The sequence below is a fragment of the Antechinus flavipes genome, chromosome 3 (genome assembly GCF_016432865.1).
Source record: "Antechinus flavipes isolate AdamAnt ecotype Samford, QLD, Australia chromosome 3, AdamAnt_v2, whole genome shotgun sequence".
Lineage (NCBI taxonomy): Eukaryota > Metazoa > Chordata > Mammalia > Dasyuromorphia > Dasyuridae > Antechinus > Antechinus flavipes.
Window position 1 is genome coordinate 552,022,441 of NC_067400.1, and position 27,820 is coordinate 552,050,260.

At 36.9% G+C, this 27,820-nt stretch overlaps 1 protein-coding gene across 1 annotated transcript; it reads left to right on the forward strand.

The window, feature by feature from the left end:
• Positions 1 to 157: 157 nt before the first annotated feature.
• Positions 158 to 27,820, forward strand: LOC127555249 (ecto-ADP-ribosyltransferase 5-like). Its single transcript, XM_051987436.1, has 5 exons — positions 158 to 273; positions 18,131 to 18,214; positions 20,794 to 21,517; positions 22,781 to 22,813; positions 23,368 to 27,820. Exons 2-5 carry the CDS (start codon positions 18,152 to 18,154, stop codon positions 23,463 to 23,465), a joined length of 918 nt encoding a protein of 305 aa, XP_051843396.1. The 5' UTR covers positions 158 to 273; positions 18,131 to 18,151; the 3' UTR covers positions 23,466 to 27,820.

A 27,820-nucleotide genomic window follows, 5' to 3' on the forward strand; every position in this document is an offset into this window, starting at 1 on the left:
AACCAATCAACCAAGTGATTCTGAAACCAAATATTTCCACTATTTCCTAAAGTTCTCCTAACCTCATCTTACATTCATTCTGAAACTAAAAGTGAAAACTTAGTTTCATTAAAGGGATACAGAGCCTGCCTCTCTCCTCACTCAGTGTGATATACAGGCCAGTTCTAAGCTCCCTTTCCTTTTGCTTCCCTTTCAAAAATCAATTAATTTCTTTGTGGAACCTTGATTAATTCCCAATACAAGAGACCTAGAAGACCTTTCCATAGAAAACAGGTAAGCAAAGCCATAGAATAAAAGTGATATTATAAGATATTTGTAACTCAGAACTTTACTCATCATTATAGCAATTAGAAGTATAGAGAGAGTATATATAGACAGAAATATAGGTGTGAGTTGAATATGAGGGGATAATTGTTTTTAATAATAGAATTAAGGGGTGAGAGAGGTATGCACTGAGAGAAAGGGAAAGAGACAAATAGAATAGTGCGGGCTGTCTGACATTAAAAAAAGAGACAAGGAAAAGCTTTTATAGGGGTGGGGAAGAGGTGAAAGAAAGGGAGATTGAGTGAACCTTACTCTCATCAGAATTGGCTCAAAGAGTAAATAACATACATATTCAATATGAGTATAGAAATCTGCCTTACCCTGCAGAAAAATAGGAGGAGAAGGGGATAAGGGATGTGGGGGAAGGGTGACAAAAGAGAAGCATATTTGGGGAAGGGAGTGGTCAGTAGCAAAACACTTTTGAAGAAGTTCAAGGTGAAAGGAGAAGATAAATGAAGGGAGATAGAAAGCAATAGTAATTGTAAAAATAATTTTGAAGCAAGTTTCTTTGATAAGGTCATATTTCTGAAACATAAAAAGAATGAAGACAAATTGATTTTTTAAAAAAAGATCCTTTTTTAACTAATTAGTTTCTTTGTGGCACCTCAATCACTTCCCAATACACAAGAGGCCTAGAGGACCTTTTCATAGAAAACAGGTAAGCAAAACCATAGAATAAAAATTATATCATAAGGGACCTAATAAGATTTTTCTGTTTACATTCCTACATAGGAAGAGAATATTTGTAACTCGTTTGTTACACATCTGTAACCCAGAACTTTCTCATCATTATGGCAGTTAGAAGGAATATATATAGATAGAGGGCATAGGTGTGAGTTGAATATGAAGGGATAATATCTTTTTTTTAATGATGGAATTAGGGGATGAGAGAGGTATGTACTGAGAGAAAGGGAAAGGGAGAAATACAATGGTGCAAGCTATATGCCATAAAAAAGAGGCAAGAAAAAGCTTTTACAGGGGTGGAGAAAAAGTGAAAGAAAGGGAGTGAGTGAACTTTACTCTCATCAGAACTGGCTCAAAGAGTAAATAACCTGTGATGTGAGAGAAGAGTGATAAAACAGAGGCATATTGAGGGAGTAAGTGGTTCATAACAAAACACTTTTGAGGAGGTTTAGGATGAAAGGAGAAAGAATAAATGAGGGAAAACAGAAAGCAATAGTAATTATTAAAATAATTTTGAAGCAAGTTTCTCTGATAAAGCCTCATTTCTCAAATAGAGAGAGAATGGAGACAAATTGATTTCAAAAAGAAAAAGATCTATGACTCATTTGATAAATAATCAAAAGATATTATCTGTGCCCAAAGGGCTATAAATTCATGCATAACTTTTTACCTAACAAAACCACTACTAGTCATGAATACCAAAAGAGATTTTTTTTTTTTTTTTTTTTTTTTTTTTTGCTGAGGCACACAGCCTCCAGGGTCACACAGATAGGAAATATTGAGTGTCTAAGTAAAGATTTGAACTCAGGTCCTCCTAACTTCAGGGCCCATGCTCTATCCACTGTGCTCAAAAGAGTTTTTTAAAAATAGGAAAATGACCTATATGTACCAAAAAAGTATTCATAGCAGATCTCTTCTCAGGGTAAAAACAAAATGGAAATAGAGGAGATGCCCATCAATTGGGGATTGACTCAATAAAGTGAGTTTGTGATGAAATATTATTGTTCTATGGGAAATGAAGAACAAGATGCTCTCAGAGGGAAAAAAAAACTTGGAAAGTCCTTCATGAACTCAAGCAAAGTGAAATATATTGTATACAAAGTAATAGCAATGTTCTGGAATGACCAGCAGTAAATGACAGCAGTCATTTTCAAAGACGACCAAAATGACATCATTATGCTAAAATCAAGTTACAATATGTCCAAACTATGGCTGATCAGACCAATATAAGCTCAGAATGCTCTGCCATAGGTGGGACACAAATAGTCTATATGAACATTTGGGATAGCTATAATGATCAATGACTGCTTTGAAGAATTTATGAAGAAAAATCCTATCCATAGCCAGAGAAGTAATGGAATGTATCTGAATACATATTGAAGTATGCTGTTTTTTTTTTCTCTCTCTCTCTTTTTGTTTAATTTTTTTTCCCCTGAGGCAATTGGGGTTGACATGCCCAGGGTCACACAGCTAGGGGTGTTAAGTGTCTGAGGCCAGATTTGAACTCAGGTCCTTCTGATTTCAAGGCTGGTGCTCTATCCACTGTACCAACTAGCTGTCCCTTAACTTTATTTTTCTTCAGGGTTTTTATTTTCATTAGGATGGGAGATCTATGTTTTCTTTCACAGTATGACTTTAATGGAAATGTTTTGCATAACTTCACATGTGGTTTCTTAATTGCAGATGGGAATAAGATAGAGAACCTAGAACTCAAAATTAAAAAAAAACAAACATAAAAAATTATTTTAAATATAACTGGAGAAAATATTAAATAAATTAGAAAAATATATAGAATATATACAATCCCTTCCATTGGCAGCATTAAGTGATGTAATTATATTTTTTCTCTCTTAATAGAAATAAAGAAGTATATTATATTATATATATATATAATTATAATATAAAGAAGTATGTTTTAACTTCAAAGATATAAAGGCATCACTAGTCATTGCCTCTTACCTGAAATCTATTGTGAAAGAAAGGCTATTCCATTTTCTTTAATTTTCTTATTGGCATGATCTTTTATATTAGGTTTCCCAAAAGACTTTGGTTTACCCTATATTTAAATTGCTAATACATTTGGAATTTATTATGATATATGTATAAGATATTGGTCCATGCAGTCACCAATATAATGACTTCTGTTATTATATGTGCTTTTTGAAATGAAAATCCATCATTATGTATTCTGAATATTCCCGAATATTCTGCTGGACACGTGACAATGTTTTGAATTGTTTTTTTCCTTTTTCTATGTTTCTTTTTCTATTTTTTTTCTTATTTTGAAGTTAGTTTAAACTAAAAATGGAAAAAAAATATTATGCCATGTTTTATTCCCACCAAACTGCCTTCCATGTTTCCAAGCGGCTTTGGGGGAGAAGGTGCAGGGATGGGGGGGAAGGGGGAGGGGGGTGTAGGGAGGAGATTTCCTTCTTAAGGAATCTTTCTTCTTGAGTTACTCGAAAAAGAAAGGGCTATATTCCATTTTGACCATCTCACCAATCAACTTTTCCATTTTTAACTGGTAGTAAAGAATTTTAATAAGTACTGCTTTGTAAGATAACATGATATCTAGAAATGTCAAGCTTCCTTCATTCTAATTACTTTAATTTCATTTTTTTTTATTCTGGACTTAATAATGAACAACAACAATGAAAACATTTCAATGTAAGAAAGACTAAGAATCTTGTATGAGAAGTTATAAACTTTTGTGCCCAATTTGCTTTTACAAATGCATACATATATATACATAAGCATATATGTTAAATTAGGTAACAATATAGCAATAATATTGTTCTTTTTTGTCTCCACATTTTATTTTCTGCACATTTTTTAAAAATATTTTACAGGTGCTTCTTTTTTTCATATTTATTACTACTCACCAGTCCTACACAACCCTGTCTAAACAGAAATCATCTGTTGCAATAAGTGTCCATAGTCCCAAAAAAGAAACTAAAACAGTGGCCATGTTTGAAAACATAGAATTCATCTCAAATCCAATATATTAAAGCCATGAGGTGAGAGATATGTTTTATAATCAGGCTTTTGAAGTCATTCTTGTCTGATGGTTTGAAATAATTCCTTTTAGATCTTGGAAGTAAGACCTTTATTGGAAATACTTACTACAAAAATATTTTTTTCAACAACAACAATAATAATAATCATAGCTGAAGTTTACACGTTAGATTTTGCAAAGCACTAAGCAAACATTATCTCATCATACATACTACAGGACTAAAGTTAATCTATTTCAACCCTATAATATTACAGGTAAGGAAACTAAAGACAAAGGACAATGACTATTTCACAATCACATGGTTCTTTAAGAGAATTCAAATCTAGATCTTTTGGATCCAAATGTAAGCGTTCATGTTCAGGTACCACATACATGAAAATTCTTTTCACAGATTCATAGCTTTTTTATTTTTGATTATTATTTGATTTAGTATTTATTTTATTTTCTTCCAATTATATGTAACATCCATTTTAATATGTTGAGTTCCAAATTATTTCTCTCCATAGTTTTCCTCCCTGCTCAATGAGAAAGCAAGCAATTTGATCTAGGTTATACATATGCAGTCATGCAAAATATATTTCTATGTTAATCATGTTGTAAAAAAAACAGATAAAAAAAGGATAGGGTAGGATAGATTTCTATACTCAACTCAGTGTGCATGTTATTTCTTCTTTGAGCCAATTCAAATGAGAGTAAGGTTTATGTGCTTCCCCAGCTTCCCCTCATCTTTCTCTTCACTGTAAAACTCATTTGCACATCTTTTATGAGATAATTTGTCTCATTCTACCTTTCTTTCCCCTTCTCCCAGTGCATCTCTCTTTCTCATCCCTTAATATTTTTAAATAATCATTTTATCATATTTAACTTGCATCTGTGTTCTCTATGTATATTCCTTCTACCTGACCTAATAATGAGAAAATTTTAAGGAGTTTCAAATATCACTTTCCTACATGGGAATACAAATAGTTTAATTTGATTGAATCCCTTATGATTTCTCTTTACTGTTTATCTTTTATGCTTCAATTCTGTCTTATATTTGAAATTTAAATTTTCTATTCATCTCTGATCTTTTCATCAGGAATATTTGAAAGTCATCTATTTCACTGAATAGCCATTTTTTCCCCTAAAGAATTACACTCACTTTTGCTGGGTAAATGATTCTTGGTTGTAATTCTTTTGTCTTCTGGAGCATCATATTTCAAGCTCTTCAATTCTTTAACATAGAAACCATTAAATGTTGTATTATCTTGACTGTGGCTCCACATTTCAATTTTTTTATTTTTTACTTCACGTGGGAGCCCACTTGATGTGGGGCTATAATATTCCTACAAGTTTTCACTTGGGTAACTCTTTCAGGTGCTGAGGGATGGATTCTTTTTAGTTCTATTTATCCTCTGATTCTAAAATCTCAGGTCTGTTTTCCCTGATAATTTCTTTAAAGATGATGCCTAGGCTCTTTTTTTGGATCATGTCTTTCAGATAGTCCAATAATTTTTAAATTATCTCTCCTGGATCTATTTTCCATACCAATTGTTTTTTTTTTTAATGAGATATTTAACATTTTTTCTATTTTTGATTTTTTTTACTTTGTTGTATTGTTTCTTTATGTCTTATAAAGTGATTTGTTTCTACTTGCCCAATTCCAGTTTTTAAAGATTTATTTTCTATGAGTTTTTGTACTTTCTTTTCTCTTTGACACTCCACTCTCATCCCAAAATAATAGATCTTTCCTGCTGACCTTCTAAATAATTTTGGGCTGGAAAATTATTTTGTTCTTATTTATGTGGGTTCTGTCTCTACAGGATTTGTTTTGAGCTGTTACTTAAAGTTGATGGGGGGAAGGGATAGTCCATCGGGATTCATATCTCCTGACCATTTTCTTTCTTTTCTCAATGTACCTTTTCTCATTTGGTACCTGACTGACCTCAGTTCCACCTCAGCACATTGTTGTCACCTTAAATGTTCTGCTTATGAAGTTCCTCATCTCCTGTAAATTTCGCTTCTGCTCCATCTCTTTCACTCACAGGGATAATCTCATTATCTTTTGATCTCATATAAGTACTCTACCTCCACAGCCTATAACAGAAATCCTTCTATCTGTCCATCACTTCCCCCCACTCAAACCAAGTCTCCATCCTCATTGAAACTTTCCCAGACGATCAGGCCTGTACTGAGCTCACTGTCATGCTTTTCTAACCTCAACACTTTAGTAAATGAAGAAAGGAAAGAGTGTGATCTGGGTCACTTTGATCTGGGTTGCAGTCCTGTATCTTAGTCCCAGTGTGAGGAAGAGCACTAGCCCACCAAAGCTTGCAGACATAGAGGAACAGGAATCCTGGTAATAGTTCAGGGTCAAAAAGAACACACTTCTTTTTGCTAAGTTGTGTCTGACTCTGCAAGATCCCATTTGGGATTTTCTTGGTCAAGATATTAAAGTGGCTTGCCCTTTCCTTCTCCAGCTCATTTTAAAGATGAGGAAACTGAGGCAAGCTAGTAGCTTGTCCAGGGTAATACAGGTAGTAAGTGTCTGAGGCTGCATTTGAACTCAGGATTTCCTGATTCCAGGTCTGTTACTCCATGCACTACATCACACTTACTATATGCTAACTATAACTAAGGATTATAGTTACTGCTGGGCCCAGCAGATCTGTAGCTCCTTAACCAAAGAGAGGATAAATTATCCTCTCCTTTTCTACTAAGGAACCCCTCTTAATGCACTTAAGCATACTTGGTTCAGTACTAGCCTCTAATGAGAGGTGTTGAGTTTTTTTTTTTTTTTTTCTCACACTCTTTGGTTCATTATGCTCCCACTCCAGGTCTCCAGGAAAGATTTATTCAAAGATTAGGTATAAAATGGTATATAGCTAATAGAGTTTTCCTAAAGTGAAGAATAGGAAGATATTTAATATCCAATATGAGTAGTGATGGCCCACACATATAGGAAAATCTAAACACAGAATACTTGAGTGACATTTGACAGAAGCAAACTGAAATGAGAAACCATAATAATATCTTTCATACCCTCTCAAGAGATTTATATTTTTGTTACTATTCAGTTATTAGTCATATCTAATTCTTCATGACTTCTTTTTGGAGATTCTCTTGACAAAGATACTGAAGTGGTTTACCATTTCCTTATCCAGCTTATTTTACAGATGAGGAAACTGAGGCGAATTAAGTTAAGTCACTTGCCTAGGGATACATAGCCAGTAAGTGTATGATGCAAGATTTGAATTCAGGGTTTCCTGACTCCACTCTATCCACTGAAGCATCTAGTTGCCAACTTCCTACTTAGAGTTCCTCTATCAATTATTTTGTGGAACTGCTGAGTAGGTATTTTACATTTTGTCTCAGCTTTACTTTATCTTCTATCACTTTCATTCAGCTTCTGATAACCTGAAACAGAAATTGATATTATCTTCTTGCTGATGGTCTTCTTCTCTAAGAGTGCTTAAGTAATTGCTAAGGACTCCTTCCATTGCCACCAACAGTCAGTTCTGACCAAAGGACCAGCAACATCGAACCTCTCTGATTCTTAAGGTGATCTCCAACCCTAGGCATGTCCATTTCAAGACCATTCAAGCCAAAGACTAATTCAGCCAAAGTCAAGCAAAGAAACACAGATACAGAAGGAGTAGGTCCAGACTCAGTTTCAGGCTTACTTAGGAAAGAGAAGAGCTTTAGCTTCCTCATCTTTTAGCAAAAGAAAAGAAAGATCTTCTCCACCCTCTCTCATCCTCACCATCTCTACTATCCCCACCCCACCTCCTGTAGAAGAGCTGATAAATAGAAAACCAGCACATCCCCTGCTCTTGAAGAGCTCACTTTTTAATTGGAGGAAATAAGAGAGTTTCCTTGAAAAGTTATGGAAGTGTAAACTTATTTTGTATTCAATTTATACTTTAATATATTTAACATGTATTGGTCATCCTGCCATCTAGGGAAGGGGGTAGGGAGAAGAAGGGGTAAAATTGGAACAAAAGGTTTTGCAATTGTCAATGCTGTAAAATTACCCATGCATATAATTTGTAAATTAAAAAGCTATTAAAAAATTTTTAAAGTAATGGAAGATCTGAGCCTGCATAAGAATGGCAAGGCCCAAGAGTCCTCAGAAGCATCAGGTGGCATCACCTGGGCAACTAGAAGACATAGAAACAAGATAAATATTAAGACTCAAAGGACCTTAGGATACATTTCCTAAGATTTTAAGGTGTAGAAATCCTGTATTGAACTGGAAGGATTATGATTGGAGGCTCTTTGCTCACCCAAATGGTGTAAGTAGTTTCTGTGCTCCAAAGACCATGGGTAGGGGCAAAGAGGTTGATGAGGAGGAAACTTAGAGACAAGAAGATCCCTCCTACTCCCATTAGAAAGAAGGGAATCATTCCCAACTGATTTCCCTTTGGCATAATTGACCTGGGTCAATGTCTCATCAACAGATTCATTGTCTTTATGGCTTCCAAAAGTCCAAGACACTCAGATGATGTCTCAACCGAGCCTCAGTTTCTTTTTTTTCTAGATATGTTTTTATTAAGGCTTTTTAATTTTCAAAAGATATGCATGGCTAATTTTTCCACATTAACCCTTGCAAAACCTTGTGTTCCAATTTCCCCTCCCCCCTTTACCCACTCTTTCCCCTAGACAGCAAATAATCTAATATATGTTAAACGTAGTAAAAAAAAAATATGTGTTAAATCCAATTAATGCATACACATTTATACAATTATTTTGCTGCACAAGAAAAATCAAACCAAAAAGGAAAAAATGATTTTAAAAAATGAAATGCAAGCAAATAACAACAAAAAGAATGAGAATGCTATGTTGTGGTCCACACTCAGTTCCCACAGTCCTCTCTCTTCATTACAAGATCACTGAGACTGGTCTAAAGCATCTCATTGTTGAGAAATACCACATCTATCAGAATGAATCATCATATAATTTTGCTATTGCTGTCTACAATGATCTCTTGGTTCTGCTCATTTCACTTAGCCTCAGTTAATGTAAGTCTCTCTGGGCCTTTCTGAAATCATCCTGCTGATTGTTTCTTATAGAACAATAATATTCCATGACATCCATATATTATAACTTATTCAGTCATTCTCCAAGTGATGGGGAGCTACTCAGTTTCCAGTTTCTTGCCACTACAAAAAGGTGTGTCACAAACATTTTTGCATGTGTGGGTCCCTTTCTCTTCTTTAAAATATCTTTGGGATATAAGCCCAGTAGAAACACTGTGGGATCAAAGGGTATGCCCAGTTTGATAGCCTTTTGGGCATAATTCCAAATTACTCTCCAGAATGGTTGGATCATTTCACAACCCACCAACAACATATTAGTGTCCCAGTTTTCTCACATTCCCTCCAACGTTCATCATTGCCTTTTCTTATCATTTTAGCCAATTTGAGAGGTGTGTAATAGTAGCTCACAGTTGTCTTAATTTTCATTTCTCTGATCAATAGTGATTTAGAGTACCTTTTCATATGACTAGAAATGGTTTTAATTTCTTTATCTGAAAATTGTCTCTTCATATCCTTTGACCATTTATCAATTGGAGAATGGCTTGAATTATTATAAATTTTAGTCAATTCTCTATATATTTTAGAAATGATCTCCTCAGCTTCTTTATCTGCAAAATGTAGGAGCTGGACTAAATGATCCCTACAATGCTTTCTGAATTCACCATCCTATGATCCTCTGCCTTTAGGACACTGGAGAATAGAGATATAAGTCCATTAGAGAGGCCTATGTAGATCTTTATTATGTTCAAGATATCATGACACGGGGGGGGGAGGAGGGAGGGAGGGGAAAAAACGAAACATAAGTGATTGCAAGGGATAATGTCGTGTAGAAATTATCCTGGCATGGATTCTGTCAATGCAAAGTTATTATTAAATAAAATAAAATTTATATATATTTAAAAAAAAAGATATCATGATACAATATAATATAAATAAAATACACATAAATAAATATAAGAACATCCAAGTGGAGAAAGAGCTTATATATATATATAACTAAAAGGATAGAGATGACAATAGGGTTGAATTATGAATGAAGCTAAAGATTCTGATCGGTAGGAATAAGGAATACCTTAATCTGCATGGGGATGATTCCCTAGATCTTATAGAATTTCTAGTATCTGGAGAGGTGGGAGAACATAAGCAGGTGGTGGAAAGGAGGAAGTACAAATGTGGAGCAAAAGTCTGAGAAAAGGCCTTTGAGGCAGACAATTTTTCTCTCTAATCCAAACTTATCTCATCATCCTCTTTCCCAATGCCCACCACCTCTTGCTTTTCCTGCTTAGCAATAACTGGAAGAAGAGGATGGGGAAGTGGTTTTATTTCCTTCATATTGAACTCAGAATGTTGTTCAAAGTCAGTAAATAGCTGGCAGAGAGAGGGCCGAACACCATCTCAACAGCAGAAGAAAACACAAGATAAAAGGTAGAGAAAGCAGAAACTGATATGTGTGTGGGTTGTGAATGTACACCAAATATATTTGCTTGTATGGATGAGTGAGAAAACTATATAATTATAATAGTCACTTCTTAGGGATCAGGGGGCATAGATTTAGAGTGAAAAGAGACCATTTAATACTATTCCATTATTCTATAGATGAGGAAACTGAGACCTGGAGAAAGTGGCAGAGACAAACATTGATCCCAGGTCTCCTGACTCCTAAAGACAGGAAAAATCATGTTTTTGGTGAGAATAATGGGGCAGAGAGTTTGAAGAGATCTTAAATGAGGTAAAATAGAAAGAGTCAAACAGGATCTGGGTTTGAATCCAAGCTCTGCACTTAGTACCTGGATTGTTGCCTACTCATTTTTCAGTCATGTCTGACCCCATTTGGGTTTTTTTGGCAAAAATATTGAAGTCTGGTTTGCCATTTCCTTCTCCAGATCAGTTAACAGATGAAGAAACTGAGGCAAACTAGGTTAAGTGACTTGCTCAGGGTCACACAACTATTAAGTGACTAAGACCAGATCCTGAACTCAGGAAGCTGAATCTTCCTGGTGCTCAATCCACTGCTGCTCTCATGGCTAAGCAAACTAGACAAATAATTTAACTTCATTATGCCTCAGTTTCCCCAGTTATAAAATAAGACATCTAAGGTCTTTTGGACCACTAAATTTTTGATGTATGAATTTTAAGTGATTTGGAGGAATGGGTGAAGTTTCTGTGTGTTTGGGATATGTGGACACTGGTGAATGAGTTAGGAGAATAAAGGTAAACATGTGAGTTTGGATAGTGTTAATGCATGCTATTTAGTGGTTTTAAAATGCAGTGTTATTCAATGAAAAGAGCCCTGGCCCTGAAGTCAAAAGGACTTGGCTTCAAATGCGTATGATCGTAAAAGCATTTAATGTTTCTGAGCCTGGTTTCTCATCTTAAAAAAAAAAAAAAAAAGGTTCTATAAGATGGCCTCTAAGGTTCCTTCTACTCTCAATCTAAGAGCATATAGAAGTATTGGTGTGAATTGGGGTAAGGGATTGTAAAAGTATAGGTATGGGGTAAGAAAGATAAGAATAGGATGAGTCTGAATGAGTAAGGCTAAGGATAAGATTGGATAATGAAGGTAGGTAGAATTTATGGGGAACTTGTATCCAAAAGAAAGAAGGTGAAATAGTTTTATTGTCTTCTGGTCTGATCAATTTCTTATGGAGACTTTTGTGTCCCATTGTGGATGCCACATTTTAGGTATCTCCTCCCTCCTACATAGCTCAATACATTGCAATTTCATTAATGAAAGAGACCAGATAAAAATGAAAGTTAATCAAGAATTTTAGCCTCAGTCAATTTGGAGCTGACTTTGAAGGAGAACTGTCCCTCTCTAACCATTTAAACTACTGTCCCAAGGGGAACAAAGACATTTAGAACTACACTAGAGGGCATTCAGGATTTCTCTTAACCATGAAGAGTCAGGGGTAAAAGAGGAAGTCTCAGACAAGATCTTTTCCTTAAGTTCTGGGCCCTGCCTTCCTCATGTTGTCACCTGACTACATCACTGGTGAGAGCTATTAATGAATTAACTATTATGATTATGATGAGGCTGTATCTCACATCTGACACTCCATTTTATTTCTCTTCACCTTTGCCTTTTAAAATCCCTGGTTCCTCTCAAAACTCAGCTTACATCCCATCCATCCCTCCTTTTGCAATATATAACATATAATGTAATCCTCCTGATCTCCTACAGATGATAATACCTCCCTCTTGTATTTATTTTGTATGTATCTTCTTTTTATCAATCTATCAACCTATGTATAGTTACTACTATCTAACTACCTATCTGATATACTTGTCATGTCCTTGAATGAGGAGTATTAAAGTATAAGTTTGTAAGTATAATAAGTAGTTTTTTAAAGTATCTTGTATTTATTTTGTATGTATCTTCTATCTCTCTATAGATACTAGTATCTATCAGCTGTAGTTGTCATCTTCTTGAATAAGGAGTATAAATATTAGTAAGAATTAAAACATAATAGGGAGTATAAAATGTGTCTTATAAATATGTTGCATCTATGTATGTCTGTAACTATTTGTAGATAGATACTAGTATCTATCTAAAAATTATCTTATATTTGTTTCCTATGTGTCTACTATCTATGATATCCATCTATCAATTAGGTGTTTTTATCATCTTTTTGAATGAGTATTAAAGTATAAGTTTACAAGTACTAACTATTAAAATATGAGTATTAAAAAGTATCATATTTGTTTTGTATGTATCTTGTATCTATTTGTGTATAGATATTGATATCTATAAAATATAACTGTCATCTTGAATGAATATTAAAATATAAATTTACAAGTATTAATATATAGAGAGTAAGATATATCTTGAATGTCTATGTACATATGTATCTCTCTGTGTATTCTGAAGATCATCTGGCAGAATAACATCAGAAACTGAGGTCCTTTTTTGAACTGAATTGCTGAGCATTCCAACTGTACTGCAGAGAGCACAACTCTGTTGGGCTGGCCACATTTTTTAAATGCCAAATATATACTTGCCAAAAAGATTATTTTATGGAGAATTAAACAAGTGCCCACAAGGTAATCAAAAAAAGCAACACAAAGACATTTTCAAGGTCTTTGTTAAAAACTTTTAAATTGACCTATGACATGGGAAACACTGGCTCAGAACCATTCAGCATGGTGTGTCCTCATCAGAGAAAGTACCATGCAATATGAGTAAAGAATAATTGAATTAGATCAAAAGAAACATGAGATGGACAAAAGTTAGAGAAGCCACCCCAAGTGTTCATAGAGACTATTTGTGTCTGACCCATAGTAGAGGATTCCAAGTATATACTGCTCTGATCAGCCATATCAGACACGTAACTCAACTCTAACATAGTGATGTCATTTTGGTCCTCTTCGAGAACAGAGGACTACAAACCAGGCAACTAGTATCTATCTATCTACTGTGTGACCTTAAACATAATCATTTAATCTTTCTTTGCCTCAATTTACTCATTTGTAAAATGAGGATAACAATAGTACCTACTTTCCACAATGGTTTTTGCAGGGGTCCTCAAACTATGGCCTGTAGGCCAGATGCAGCAGCTGAGGACGATTATCCCCCTCATCCAGAGCTCTGAAGTTTCTTTATTTAAAGGCCCACAAAACAAAGTTTTTATTTTTACTACAGTCAGGCCCTTCCAACAGTCTGAGGGACAGTGAACTGGCCCCCTATTTTAAAAGTTTGAGGACCCCTGGTTGAGGATGAAATGAGATAATGTTTATAAAGTGCCTTCCAAATCTTAAAGTGCTCTATAAATGGTACTGATGATATAATAATGATGATGAAGATGGGAATGTGGGAAGGACTCATAATAAGCTGATAGAGTTGGGCACAAGCATTTAAATCATTTGACAAACATTTCCTGAAACCAACTATGGGCAGTACACTGCCTTGCAAAGTAAGGCATATCTACATCCCAGAAAGCTACAAGACTCATTGGGCAAAAATCACAAAGTCACAGACTCTTGGACCATTTGAAGAAATGAGGAACCTACCATATTCTGTGGAAACTTGTTCTGTATTTTGAAAGCCCTTGACCCTTAAGAAATGCTTCCTGAGACCAGTTGAAATCTGTTTCTTATAAGTTGTGCCCTAGTGCTAGGAATCATAAAGAACTGTGTAAGACAATTTGACCATATCATTGTCCAGTCCTTCAGATAGCAATCATGACTACACATCCATCAGCCTATATACAAGATAATAAGGGATTGTATTTATATGTTCTTTTAGTCTTGTAAAGCTTTTTGTGCATTATCCTACTTGGTCTCATAAAAACAATGCCAGGCAGTATGTCAAAGTAAGTACTGAATTGCTGTGACTTTCCCATAAAACCATAAAATGGTAACCCTAAAGAGGTCCTAGAGCAGAGAAACAAGCAAGGAAACAGGTTGATACACTCTTTTAGCCCAGGAAACGTGTAAGAACTGCAAGAAGAGTCCCTTTCATTCAAAAAACAGATAGGGGCTCAATCCAAGAGAGGAAAGTTCCCAGCAAATCAGTAGCATGTCCCACTTTAACAAATCAGCCAGAGATTCTAAGTCCCAGGATGATGGAACAAACAAATGCCAACACCAAGATTTCTCAGGTGCTTTGGAAAAAATCATGGGAGCATGTTGGACTCCAAATCTGGGAACCACCATATTCCCCAGGTAGCCTCCAGCAATTAGACATACTCCAGCAGCTAGACCACTACATATCTCAGCACAGCCCTGGGAGATTAAGAATCCATCAGTGTCCAGATTGGTGGTAGCACCTGGGAATTACAGAAGCAACCCTTCTGACTTCAATATACAGCAAACACCATCATTAAAATCTCAACTCAACATTGGGTAAGCTGCCAGACCCCAATAACCTTCAATAACCCCAGCCATACTCTATCCATCCCCCTCAGCCAGCTCCAGAAAGGAAGGTCTCCTGTAGGCTTAGGACAACATCAAAGCAAAGCAGCACCAGGTAAATAGCCCAGCTTGTAGCTACTAGAACAAGAAACCTGAGATAGTACCCCTTCTACCCTGGAAGCAGAGTTCAAATTTAAAGGAAAGGAAAAGAAGAGAGAAAGAGACAGAGGTAGAGACAGAGACAGAGAGAGAGAGACATAGAGAGATAGAGAAACCAAAAGACAGAGGGAAGAAAAAAACACTAAATCAAAAAAATGACTTCTAATATCAAGACCCAAGAGAAGCACAAACAGGTAAAAAGGAAAAGGAAAACATAAGGGATTCAATAGAACTAAATTGTTTACATCCCTACACAAGAAAATATGCTTACAATCCTTAGTAATTATATCACTAATAGTACAACTAGAAGAATATACATAGAGGATATAGATAAAAAGTGAATTTGAAGGAATTATAAAAATTAAATTAAGAGAATGAGAAGTACACTGGGTATGGAAGAAAGGAAGAGGTAGAAAGGTATAATTATTTCGCATGAAGAGGCTTGAAAAATCTAATATAGTGGGAGAGTGAATAATGAACATCACTTAAATCTTACTCTTATCTATATTGGCTCAAAAAGGAAATAATAAACACATTCAGTTGAATATGGAAATATATCTTACCTGACAGGGAAGTAGGAAGGGAGGAGATTAAGTAAAAGGGGGTGGAGGAGAGAACTGATAAAAGGGAAGGCAGATCAGGGCAAATAGTAGACTGAAACAAAATACTGGTGAAGAGCGCAAAGGTGAAAGGAGAAAGAAGACAAAAATAACCTAGTATTTGATAAACCCCAGAACTCTAGCTCTTGACATAAAAATTCATTATTTGACGAAAACTGCTACAGAAACTAGAAAACAACAGGATATAAATTAGATATAGACCAACATCTCACACATATACCAAGACAAGATCTAAATGGATATATGATTTAGACATAAAGGGAAACATCATAAGCAACATAAAGGGGAACATCATAAGCAAATTTGAAGAACAATAATCTGCTTGTAAAACCTGTGAGGAGGGGGGGATTTTTAATAAAACAAGAGATAGAAAGCATTAAAAATATAAAATATATAATTTTAATTATATTAAATCAAAAGGCTTTTGTACAAACAAAACCAATGCAACTAAGATTAGAAGAAAAGCAGAAAGCTGGGAAATAATCTTTACAGCCAAGTGTCTCTGGTAAAAACCTCATTTCTCAAATATATAGAGAACTGAGCCAAAGGTAGAAGGATATAAGCTATTCCCTATTAGATAAATGGTCGAAGGATATGAACAGGCAGTTTTCAGATGAAGAAATAAAGGCTATCTATACATATATGAAGAAGTGCTCTAAATTACTTTTGATTAGAGAAACTGCAAATTAAAATGACTGAGATAATATCTCACAGCTATCAGATTGGCCAATATGACAAAAAAAAAAAAAAAAGGAAAGTAATAAGTACTGGAGAGGATTTGGTGAAATTGGGACACTAATGCACTCTTGGTAGAATTGTGAACTGATCCAGCCATTCTGGAGAACAATCTGGAACTGTTCAAAGAACAATCAAACTGCAGATACCACTATGTAGGTCTATATCCCAAAGAGAACATTAAAAAAAGAAAAAAGGACCTTCATATATAAGAATATTTAGAGCAGTCCTTTTCGTGGTAGCAAAATATTGGAAATTGAAGGGATGCTTATCAATTTGGTAATGGCTGAATAAGCTGTGATATATGAATATAATGAAATACCATCATGCAATAAGAAATGATGAATAAAGCAGATTTCAGAAAAACCTGGAAATACTTGTACAAACTGATGAAAAGCAACATGAACAGGATCAAGAAAACATAGTATCAGCAAAATTGTGTGATGATCAATTATATTGATTCAACTCTTCATAGCAACACTAAGTTGCCAAGTACAAAGTACTCAAGAAGGAAAGTTCCAACCATTAACTAAATAAAAAACTGATGGACTTTGAATGAAGATCAGAGCATATTTTTTCATTAACTTTATTCTTTCTTATAGTTTTTTCCATTTGATCTATTTATTCTTTCACAAATAAGATTAATATAGAAATGTGTTTTACATGATAGCATACATACAACCTAAATCAAACTTTCTACATTCTTTGGAAGACAAGAGGGAAGAGAAGTGAAGAGGGAGAAAAGTTTGGAACTTAAAATCTTATAAAAATGAATGCTAAAAATTTTCTTGTCATGCTAGTATATCAAAAAATAAAATGTTAAAAATTGGTTTTGCATGTAATTGAAGAAAAAATAAAAAAATTATTTAGAAAAAATTATACCAATAAACATATGTGTGTCTATTTAATGCATATGCAGGCACACATAGGAATATATAGAGACATATGTATAATTTTGCATGTGTATATGTGTGTGTGTGTCCCCTTCTCTATTTACCCAGCCCCCTAGTTCAGGACATCATCATCTCATTTCTGGACTATTGAAAAAGCCTTTTGGTTGGTCCTCCAGCTTCAAATTTCTCCCCATTTTGTTCTATCCTACACACAAATAAGAAGATTTTTCTAAACCTTGCAACTCACTGTGTTCCATCCCCTACTCAAAATAAACTTTACCTTCTTCCTTTCATTTTAACTTTCTTATACTTTATTTCTTTTCACACACTCCCCAGAACTACTTGCAGAGAGTTCTTCAAATATAACACTCCATCACTGCATTGACTTTCTTCCATAGTTTCTAAAGCTGGCCTTGCCAGTCCCCCAACTGTTAGGGTCTTTCTTCTGAGATTAACATGCATTTACACTGTATAGAACACATTATTTACAAGCTGTGTTTCTCATTAGAAGGTCAGCTCTGGGAAGATAGCAGCTGTTTAGCTTTTTATCTGAATCTTTAATGCTTATTTAGTTGGTTCAAGGCTTGGCATAGGAAGCACTAAAGAAATGTTTATGAATTGAGTGACTGACAAGAGGAGTTGGACAGATCTTTAATGCTAAAATAATAAAGAGCAGACAGAGATGAGGGTAGATATACCTGGGCCTACTTTCCTTTTTTGTGAAGGGTGGACCTAGATAATAATTATTACAATAAATATATAAATAATTCCTTTCCTTTAAAAATATGCTGTGCTAAGAACATTTAAAGCCTGGTTATCTTGCCCCTGCAGCTCCCAGAGAAGCGGGACAGGATGTGCTTTCTCACTATTGCTGTGGTTTCCTATGTGATCTTCATTTCACTGCAAATCCCTCAGGTATGGTTTCCCCCCTCCCTCTGCAACCCATATACATAGCTCACCACCTTTCCATTCCCCACACTGAGAAGGTCCTAGAGTCCACATGCCAGCTCCCAACTCCTAACTCCACATATGTCAGCAACAACTTTTCCCTAAGTCAGTTCCATTTGGGTTTTCAGCATTTTTGAGGAGATGTCTTCTTTGTCTTTGTCCAAACTCTGCTGGAGCAATGTGCCCTTTGAGTGCATCTTGGAGAGCTCTGCTCTCACCTTTCTTCCTCACCAAATTCCATCTTTCCTGGAAATCTTCCCATAGTGCTCCAGGACACTCTGGTCTCTGAAACCAGAAATCAGGACTAAATTTTTATCTGTTTTCTAACTCCAGAAACAAACTCAGGACTAAGGCACATGTCAAAGTGGATAGCTATAATATCATTCTCCTTCTCAAAACAAAACAAAAACAGAAAACTATGCCAGTAAGATAAAATGTAAACATTTCAGTCTACCTCCACTATAAGATACTGAGCTATCTATTAAGAGGCTTTATTTTTTCATTTTACTTCCCTTCTTAGTCCCCTAGGATATGATGTCATGGACTGAGAGTTGGTTTCACAGCTAGAAAGATTTGAGATTGAGTTCCATATTGGGCACATGGTGGCTGAGTAATTCAAGGCATGTCTTTTACTCCCTAATTCCCTGCACAATTTTCTAAGACAAAGTCAGAGAAGACGCTGACTTGCATTAGCAGAAAGGATTTTGCTCATTTTGGAATACCCTAAATCAATGAAACCACAAGTCCAATCCCCATCTTCCCTATATCCCCTCTGTGTTCCAACCAGACCAGACAACTTACCATGGCCTAATTGCAGCTTCCTATCTCTATATATTCAATCAGACTATATCCCCTCAAGTGCCACCTTCTCCTCAAAACCTTCTCTGACCCCTCCCAGCTAAAAGCAATCTATCCTTCCTATTTTTCTAGAGCCTAACAATAATAACAATTAAATGATAATAGCATTTTTAGAAATATATTTTATAAACTATGAATATCTAATACACCTTTAAAATTAATAAAGCACTTTTTAAAAATATCATCTCCTTTAATCTTTACCACTACCCTGGGAAGCAAATGCTATTATTATTCCTATTTTTTAGTTAAAGAAATTGAAGCAGACTTGTCCAGGGTCATATAGCAAGTAAATATTTGAAGCTATATTCAACTCCCATTCTGGAGTCAGAGCTCATGAATTCAAATCTCCCCTTCTTCTGCTTAAAGCTGGGAAACCCTTGCACAAAATCAGTTCACTTCTCTGGCCCTCAATTTCCTTATTTCCAAAAATAAGAAGAGACCTTCTAAGATCCTTTCCAGTGCTATAAAGGCCACTGTGATCAAGGATCAAGCAGGAGAAAGCCCCACCAATATTTGAGAAGTAATTTAAGAGAGAGAAAAACAATGTTCCTGATAGTCTGGATAACTACATCTGATGCCAGCAGCTAAAATATTCATGACCTCCTATTGACACGTGTAACCTTGAAGCAAAGACCCACTTGTCTGGCCTTAAATACTGCTCACATGAGGAGTGTGGATTTTCTGGCTAGGAGAATGTGGAGAGGAGACTAGAGTAAACTCAAACTAGGAAGGTAAATCTTGGCAGATGTTTTACAATTACCTCTTGTGTGTTGAACCCCTGAGTCATCCTCAAAGCAGAAGAAAAGTTTAGATAAAACTAGCAGAACTCCAGGTTAGAAGGAAGGCACTTGCACCTTGAGAGAAGGGAGCAGATCTTTTGTCTTTCCTGCCCAGTAAAATAACCACTAGAGATACCTGGATTCCATTGCAATTCTAACCTACCAGCTGCCTAACTCTGAGCAAGTTACTTCCTGCTCATAGATCCAGAATCCACAATCCATGTAGCCCAATGCCTCGTGTTGTTGTTCTATCATTTTTCCAGTCAAGTCCCACTGTTCATGATCCCATTTGAGGTCTTCTTGGCAAAGATTCTGGAGTGGTTTGCCATTCTCTTCTCCAATTCATTTTACAGTTAAGGAACTGAGGTAAACAGGGTTTTATGGCTTGCCCAGAGTCACATAGCTGATGTCTGAGGCTGTATTTGAACTATGTCTTCCTGACTCAGCAGCATTCATCAAGCTACCTCGATGCTGCATTTGATAGTTGAGGAAAATGAGCCACAAAAAGTAAAGGCAATAGTCATCAAAGGAAGAATTTGAATTCATGTCTTGAATTCAGAGACAGTGCTTTGTCCAGTCTACTACACTGCCTGCCAATGTCAGTCAGTGAACAAACATTTACTCATTGCCTACCCTGTGCCAAGCACAGATAGGAGAAGACCTGCTCTCTTTCTTCAGGGTGCAAGTACCTTCCTTCTAGGCTGAAGTTCCACTCTGCATGGGCCTACTTTTATCTAAGGTACACAAAGCAAAACAAAGGCTAGTCCCTGCTTTCAAAGAACTCACCCAGTGGGGGGAGAGACAATATAATGTTTTCTAAAGTAATAAAGCCTTGTTGGTGGCCATAAAAGCCCAGAAACCCTGAGTACTTGCTTCATATCTTCTCTCTCTTCTTCTATCCCACCATAGACAAAAGGCAAGACATTAGTCCTCGACATGGCTCCAGATGCTTTCGATGATGCTTACACTGGCTGTGTGGAGGACATGGAGCACATTGCCCCCATCCTGTTTCATAAAGAGATGGCTCAGCACAAGCTGTTCAGAGAATCATGGCAAGCTGCCACAGCTTCTTTGAAAAGTTATCAGAACCTCTCCCTGCCCCCAGGATTTCAGATCCAGCATGCAGTGGCTGTCATAATCTATACTAACTCATCCAACCCCTTACATCGGGAGCTCAACTCGGCTGTGAGGAAACAGGGCAAGTCTATTGAGGCCTACATGGAGTATTTTCCCTTCAAGGCCTGGCATTTCTACCTGACACGAGCCCTGCAGCTGCTGAGGGCTTCTCAGAGCTGTAAGGAGGACTCTCGGCAGACCGTATTCCGAGGGGTGGGAAACACCCACTTTAAGCCCAAGAAACTTCAAGACAACATCCGTCTTGGCCAATTCTCCTCTACTTCCGAGGAGCAGCAGGTGGCCCAGAGGTTCGGCAATGCTACCTTCTTTACCCTAAGCACATGCTTTGGGGTCTCCATCAAGAACTTCTCAGTCTTCCCTGATGAGAGAGAAGTGCTCATCCCACCCAATGAGGTTTTCTCTGTATCTAACTTTTCCCAGGATGGAACTCGAAATCTGGTGACTCTCAGAAGTCTCGGACAGACATGTAGCAACTTCAACTGTGCCTACCTGAGAAGTGAGTATTATCACAGCAGAATGGGAGATGGGACAATGGAGAGCAAAAAAGGGAAGGTTGTAGCATAGGAAAAAAAAAAGAAAAAGAAAAAGAAAAAGGGGAAAGGAAGCTGTTTTAAGCATCATGGTAGAGCTCGAGAGTCCTGGTCTTGAACGTGAAAAACTTTGGCTCTGTGCCCAGCCCTGACATGAATTTGAAGTTTGAACATAACAGGTCCATTTCCTTCTCTGGGCCTCAGTTTACTTTGCAAAATGAGAGGGTTGCCCTCACTTGTTTTATTTATTTACTTAGGGTGGGATGAGGAGGGAAGATAAATGTTAAGTGATTTACCCAGAGAAACACAGCTAGTATTATCTCAGGCCAGGTCCTTCTAACTGCAAGGCCAGTACTTTAGCCACTGTACCAACTAGCTGCCCCTCACTGGTCTTTAAGGTCCCTTTCAAGTCTAAAATTCTATGATAATTTGTACTTAGTTGCTGGCCTTCAATGACCATGCTTTTGAGATATAAAAAACTGGACTGTAGGAAACCTAAGGTTGGAATTCCTAACTTTATCATAGAGTCCTTTTTGTGATCTTCAACAAATTTCCCTTCAGAGCCTCAGTTCCACCATCTTGAAAATGAGAATTTTATTCCCTCTACACGTAGCTAATTATCAAAGTCTCATGAGATCATATATATGAAAACTCCTTGTGAACCAAAAATACACAAGTGTACACAAGTGAGGATTATCTTGTTATCATATGCAATATTTTGTAAACTGAGAGTCACTAACATCCAAGTTCTAGCCAAACTGTCTCCCTATGACCAGTATTTGAAAGAGGAGTTGGGGACAGAGAGGGAAATCGTGTTCCCATTTTCCAAAGGGAAAACCTGAGGCAAGAAGAGAGGAATCTTAATATCTTCTCCCTACCATGTCATTAATGATATGCTTAACTATGCTTCAGAAGACAAGGATAGATAAGGCTGGTTCTTTCTTCTTAAAGCTCACTTTCTCAGAGGGCAAATCATATACAAACACATAACTATTGCAATATAGAACATAGACAGGAGACAACATGGGGCTGTGGGGTCTGAGAGCAGGTAAGCTATATTTATAGCTGTGGGTTCTAAGAAGCTTTTCTAGGAGGAAATAGCATTTCATCTCAGCCTTTCAGTTTTCCAGAAGTGTCAATGATATGTTACAGTAGCAAAGATTTGGATAAGAGTCAGGGTAGAGTATGGACCTAGATTAGAACTGACATTATTTCTCTTTACATTTCAGAAGAGAAGAATCAAATGTGTGAGGTTAAATCAGGTAAGATATTTAATGCTTTCATCCATATTTCCCAGCTCTCTTCCCATTCCTATATGCCCTTCTGTCCATGTTCTCTCTCTTTCTCAGCTCAGTCCCTGTTCCCCTTTTTACATCCCTCTCTTCTTGTCACATGATGGATATTTTTTTTTCGTTTCCCAGCATGATGGATATTTAATAGATATCTTGCCAAATGCTTGAGTTGACCTCCCCCCCCCATTTGCCTCTCCTCATTTCCTTTTTCTCGCTCTTCCTCTCCCTTACTCTTTTTCCATTTCATTACTACCTTTCCTTTTCTCTAATTTTCTCCTTCCTATCTGAATATTTCTCACCTTTTCTCTCTTCACTGTTCCTTTTCTTCATTTTCTCCCTATCTCTTTTCCTCCATTCTTCTATATTATGTTGTCTCTCTCTCTCTCTCTCTCTCTCTCTCCTGCTTTCTTTCCCCTTTCCCAGCCTCCTATTCTACTCATCTTCATCCCTTCTCTTTCCCCTTCTTTTGTTGCCCTTTCCCCTTTTCATTCCTTCCATTCATTCCCCATCTCTTCTACCCACAGGAAACATTAATAGCATGATCCTTGGGAAGATGGCACCATGGCTTTTTGTGGGAACCCTGCTTCTGCACCTCAGAATTTTCTACTTGAATTATTCCTAAAGAGACTTAGCATTTTTCCTGCCCTATCCCCATCAGCCTCTCTAATTTCCACTCACACCAAACTCTTCCATTAAAGTCCTCAAGGATTTTGACAAAGTGCTACAAGATGATAGCACCCTGTTGCTCCCTGGTGGTGAATATTCCCATTGCATCCAGTTGTTTCCTGGAAATCCCTAAATGTTCCACACATCCCACTCCTTGGATGCTTTATCAGAAGAAGCTGACTTTTCTGGAGACCCTGATTTCTGTATGGCCTTATGACTCCATTAATGACCTATAATTATCTGTGAAAAGGAAGCTTAGGGTAGAAAAGACTTGGGGTTAGGCTTTGGGTCATAACCTTTCTTGCCTATGGGTTCCTTTGACTAGCTAGAATGGCCTCCCTTATCTCAATTTTCCAAATTCCCTCTATTCTTCCAGGGTTAACTCAACTTCTGCTCCAAAAAGGTTTCTCTTCCAGAGATCCAACAACCTTCTTTGCCTATCTCCCTACTGAGTCATAGACAGTCTTATGATATTTTTTGTAATGCTAAAAGGTTCTGTTTTGGAATTTTTTGGTTTGTTTGTTTTTTCTTAATCCAGATGATTTCATTAGTGTAAAGAATTCTGGGTAAGAAAATTGCCTTTATCATTTCATTGTGCAACTTAGTGTCTTAGAAAGCTGCCTGAAAAACAGACATCATGTGACTTGTCCTGGATCACACACACAGTATGTTTCCACTTCCAGACCTTTCTGGCTAAATCTCTACCCACTATACCACATTGCCTTCCAATTGTAGTCATATTATTTTATTAAACTTTTTATGCTTGTGTTATCAATCCAATTTGTCTAGAAGCTCTTAAAGACTTCCATTTTTCTTTACCCACAGCACAGGAAGCACATGATTTAGCACCCAAGAGCACTTTAAAATATATATTGAATTACTAGAAGGCAATAATGCCTGGGAAGGAAAGGCAAAGAACCAAAGTGGAAGAAAGGAAAAGGGGAGAAGGGAAACCTTCTGTTAGTCTCATCTGGTCTATTCCAATCCAGCAGTGGCTGTCTTTTTTGGAAACAGCCTCAAAAGGACTGCCTCTCTCCCCAGAACTCTAATTCTGGATCCAAGCCTAAGATTCCAGCTAGAGGAAGAAAAATGGAAGGATACAGCTAGATACAGCTAGAGACAGGGACAAGATCTGCCCCCCTCTCCCCCCCCCTGCCTTTTTCCCATTTAACTGTGTCAGGTATATGCTATTGATATTCTTCAGTCATTTCAATAGTGTTCTACTCTTTGTGACCACATTTGGGGTTTTCTTGGCAAAAATATTAGAATGGAGGGCAGCTAGGTGGTGTAGTAAATAGAGAACCAGCCCTGAAGTCATGATGACCTGAGTTCAAATCTGTCCTCAGACACTTAACACCTCCTAACTATGTGACCCTGGGCAAGTCACTTAATCCCAATTGCCTCAGAAAAGAAAGAAAGAAAGAAAGAAAGAAAGAAAGAAAGAAAGAAAGAAAGAAAGAAAGAAAGAAAGAAAGAAAGAAAGAAAGAAAGAAAGAAAGAAAGAAAGAAAAGAGAAAGAAAAGAAAAATGCTAGAATGGTTTGTCCTTTCCTTCTCCAGTTCATTTGACAAATTTGGAAACTAAGGCAAACAGGGATAAGTAATTTGCCCATATAGTGACTGATGGTCTAAGTCACATTTGAACTCAATAAGTTGAGCCTTCCTGAATTCAAGCTCAGCACTCCATCTACTGTGCCATCTCATTGCCCATCCCGTCTCTGGCATATAAGAAGCATTTAATAATACTTTTTCATTCATTCACTGGAACAGAGCACGGAAGCATGATGCTTTTATGAGTGAATACCACAGACCAACATTCATATGCAGATTTCAGGATTACTAGTTTCTCTTCAAACTCTTTCTTTTCCCCTATAAAAACTTAGTTGTGTCATTTAGATCTCTCTATCCATGAGTTAAAAACCTCAATGATTCTGAAATGTTGTTATCAGGGTAAGAAATCAGTAAAACCTAAAACCACAAATAAAATCAAAACTCAGATCACCAGAGAGGTGTGCCAGCCTCTGCCAGCTCTCTGGCTCCTAAAGGAGCCCACAAATGGTTTTACAGTAGTTATACCCATATAATTCTTCTTTCATACTCTCTACTTTCTTCACTCATTCCCCATCTTCTTCTGTCCTAGGTAGGCCCAAATAATGGTCCTTCAGAAGGGGACCCTATCTCTAGTTGTTAGTGGGAGCCTAGCTTCCGTTCCTCAGAACTTTCTGGGGGCAGTTAGGTGGCGCAATAGAGAGAGCACCATCTCTGAAGTCAGCACTTGAGTTCAAATCTGATCTCAGACACTTAACAGACTTCCTAGCTGTGTGACCCTGGACGAGTCACTTAACCCCAATCACCTCAGGAAAAAAAAAAAAAAAAAAGAACTTTCTGTCATTGAGTCCTTCCTGGAAAGAGTGCCTAATACCCATCCTATACTTCTCTCTGACCCTCATTCACTGGGGATTTTGTAAAAGTCCCTTTACAGTAATTCAAGAAAGAATACTAGCTGAAACAGGAAATGGAAACCATTCCAATATCTTTGACTGAAAAACTACTCAATTGAACTGAACTGAAGCGCAGGATGACAGCTCCCTGGTGCCCCTCCCTTGTGGTAAACATTGCCACTCTACCCAGTCTCCACCTTCAAGTTTCTGTACCCAGTGATGTGTTGTTGAGGCTTAATACTCTCTCTGGAGCCCTTAGTTCAACTTAAAGACAAATTTCCAGACTTAGTGCCCAAAGTATTTTGTACTAGACTAGGTCACTACATATTTACTTTCTATTAATTTCATAATCCCTCCACTAACAGCACAGCCAACATTTGGACTTCATTTCTCCTTCAAAAACTTCTTAAAATGCTGGGAGCTGTTTAGCCATACCTAAGAGTTATGGTGTTGAAGCTGAAGATCCCCCCACAATGCTAGGGTCAGTGTCATGGGTATAGCAAAAAAAGAATTCACAAACTCAATTTATCTCCAAGTTAAGGGACAAAGATTTATTATGCTGCTGACAGAAATTCCAAGGGAATTAAACAAAGAATCAGGAACAAGAAAATAAATTTCTTGGAAATCAAGTTTTTTAAGTCACTGATGTTAATTTTATGGCTTACAAATAAAATTGAGGAGTAGTAGGGGTGGGGTTGCATCCAGTATTGAATTCTATGACTTAAAGGTAAAATTGAGTGGTATTGAATTCCAGGACTACATCCTGAATGAGATGAAGTGAGATCTTTCAAGACAGTTGTGAAAATCGAGTAAGGCTTCATCTATTTCAAAGTTTAAATAGGCCTGAAGGACTTTAGGCATTAAGTCAAGGCATACTTAAATCCCCTTCTTGTTATCCTCCTATGACATCAGTGTCTCTCTGTTTCCATCAAATAGGGACAACTATGTACTTATTGGTCAAGTTCAATTTCTTGGGTAGTTCCCACCTTTAGAATGTAAGATCCTTGGCCAATAAGGATGAGGGTCAGTGGTGGAGGGGGTATTTGCTTTAGGGATTAAAAGTGTTAACCTACAGTGCTTCCTCCCTTCGATTGTCTGCTGAATGGGTGGGATGCCATTCTGGTGAGAATGTATAATAAACTTTGCTTTGCTTCTAGAGCTCTCTCCAGCTTTTTTATTAAATGGTGTCTGAACCACACAATCCCACTATTGAATTCTCAGAAACTTTGCTATTACTGACCAACAGATTGTTATCTGATAGCCAGCATTGTTTGTGGCACTCTCAAGGTCCTGTAGTCTTAGAGTTATTGCTATAGCCTCCCTAGGAGCTATACCACTTAAGCAGTCAGAACCCAAATTCATTTGGAGCAAAAGGATAAAGCTCTCATCTTCTGGAGCTGCTTCAGTCTGAGAAAGGGTGTAGAGCTGGCCAGGTCTAGCCAAGTCCAAACTAAGAAGAGGAGCCTTGATGGTGGTGGCAGTGGCATCCAGGGAATGTGGAGTCTCAGTGATGAGAGTGAAACCAGACAGCCCTATAAAGTTATGTAAAATCACCAACAAAAAGTTATACAAATTTAAATGGCCTTACATTCTCTGGAACCAGGAAGATGAACCTCCAGAGAATGACTCTTTTCATATTCAAACCTAAATGGTCCCACACCCTCTGGAACCAGGAATATCCAGAGAATGTATCTTTTCATATACAAACTCAAGTGCTCTTGCCTGTTCTGTTCTATTGTTCTATTTCTGTATAAAGTAGGCCTTCAGAAAATGTCTCTTTGCAAAAATCACTTTTCTCTTGAGAATGATATTGCCCACCAAGAACGCCTTTATATTGGTGTCTTTCTAACAATAAAAGCCTTTTTATCACA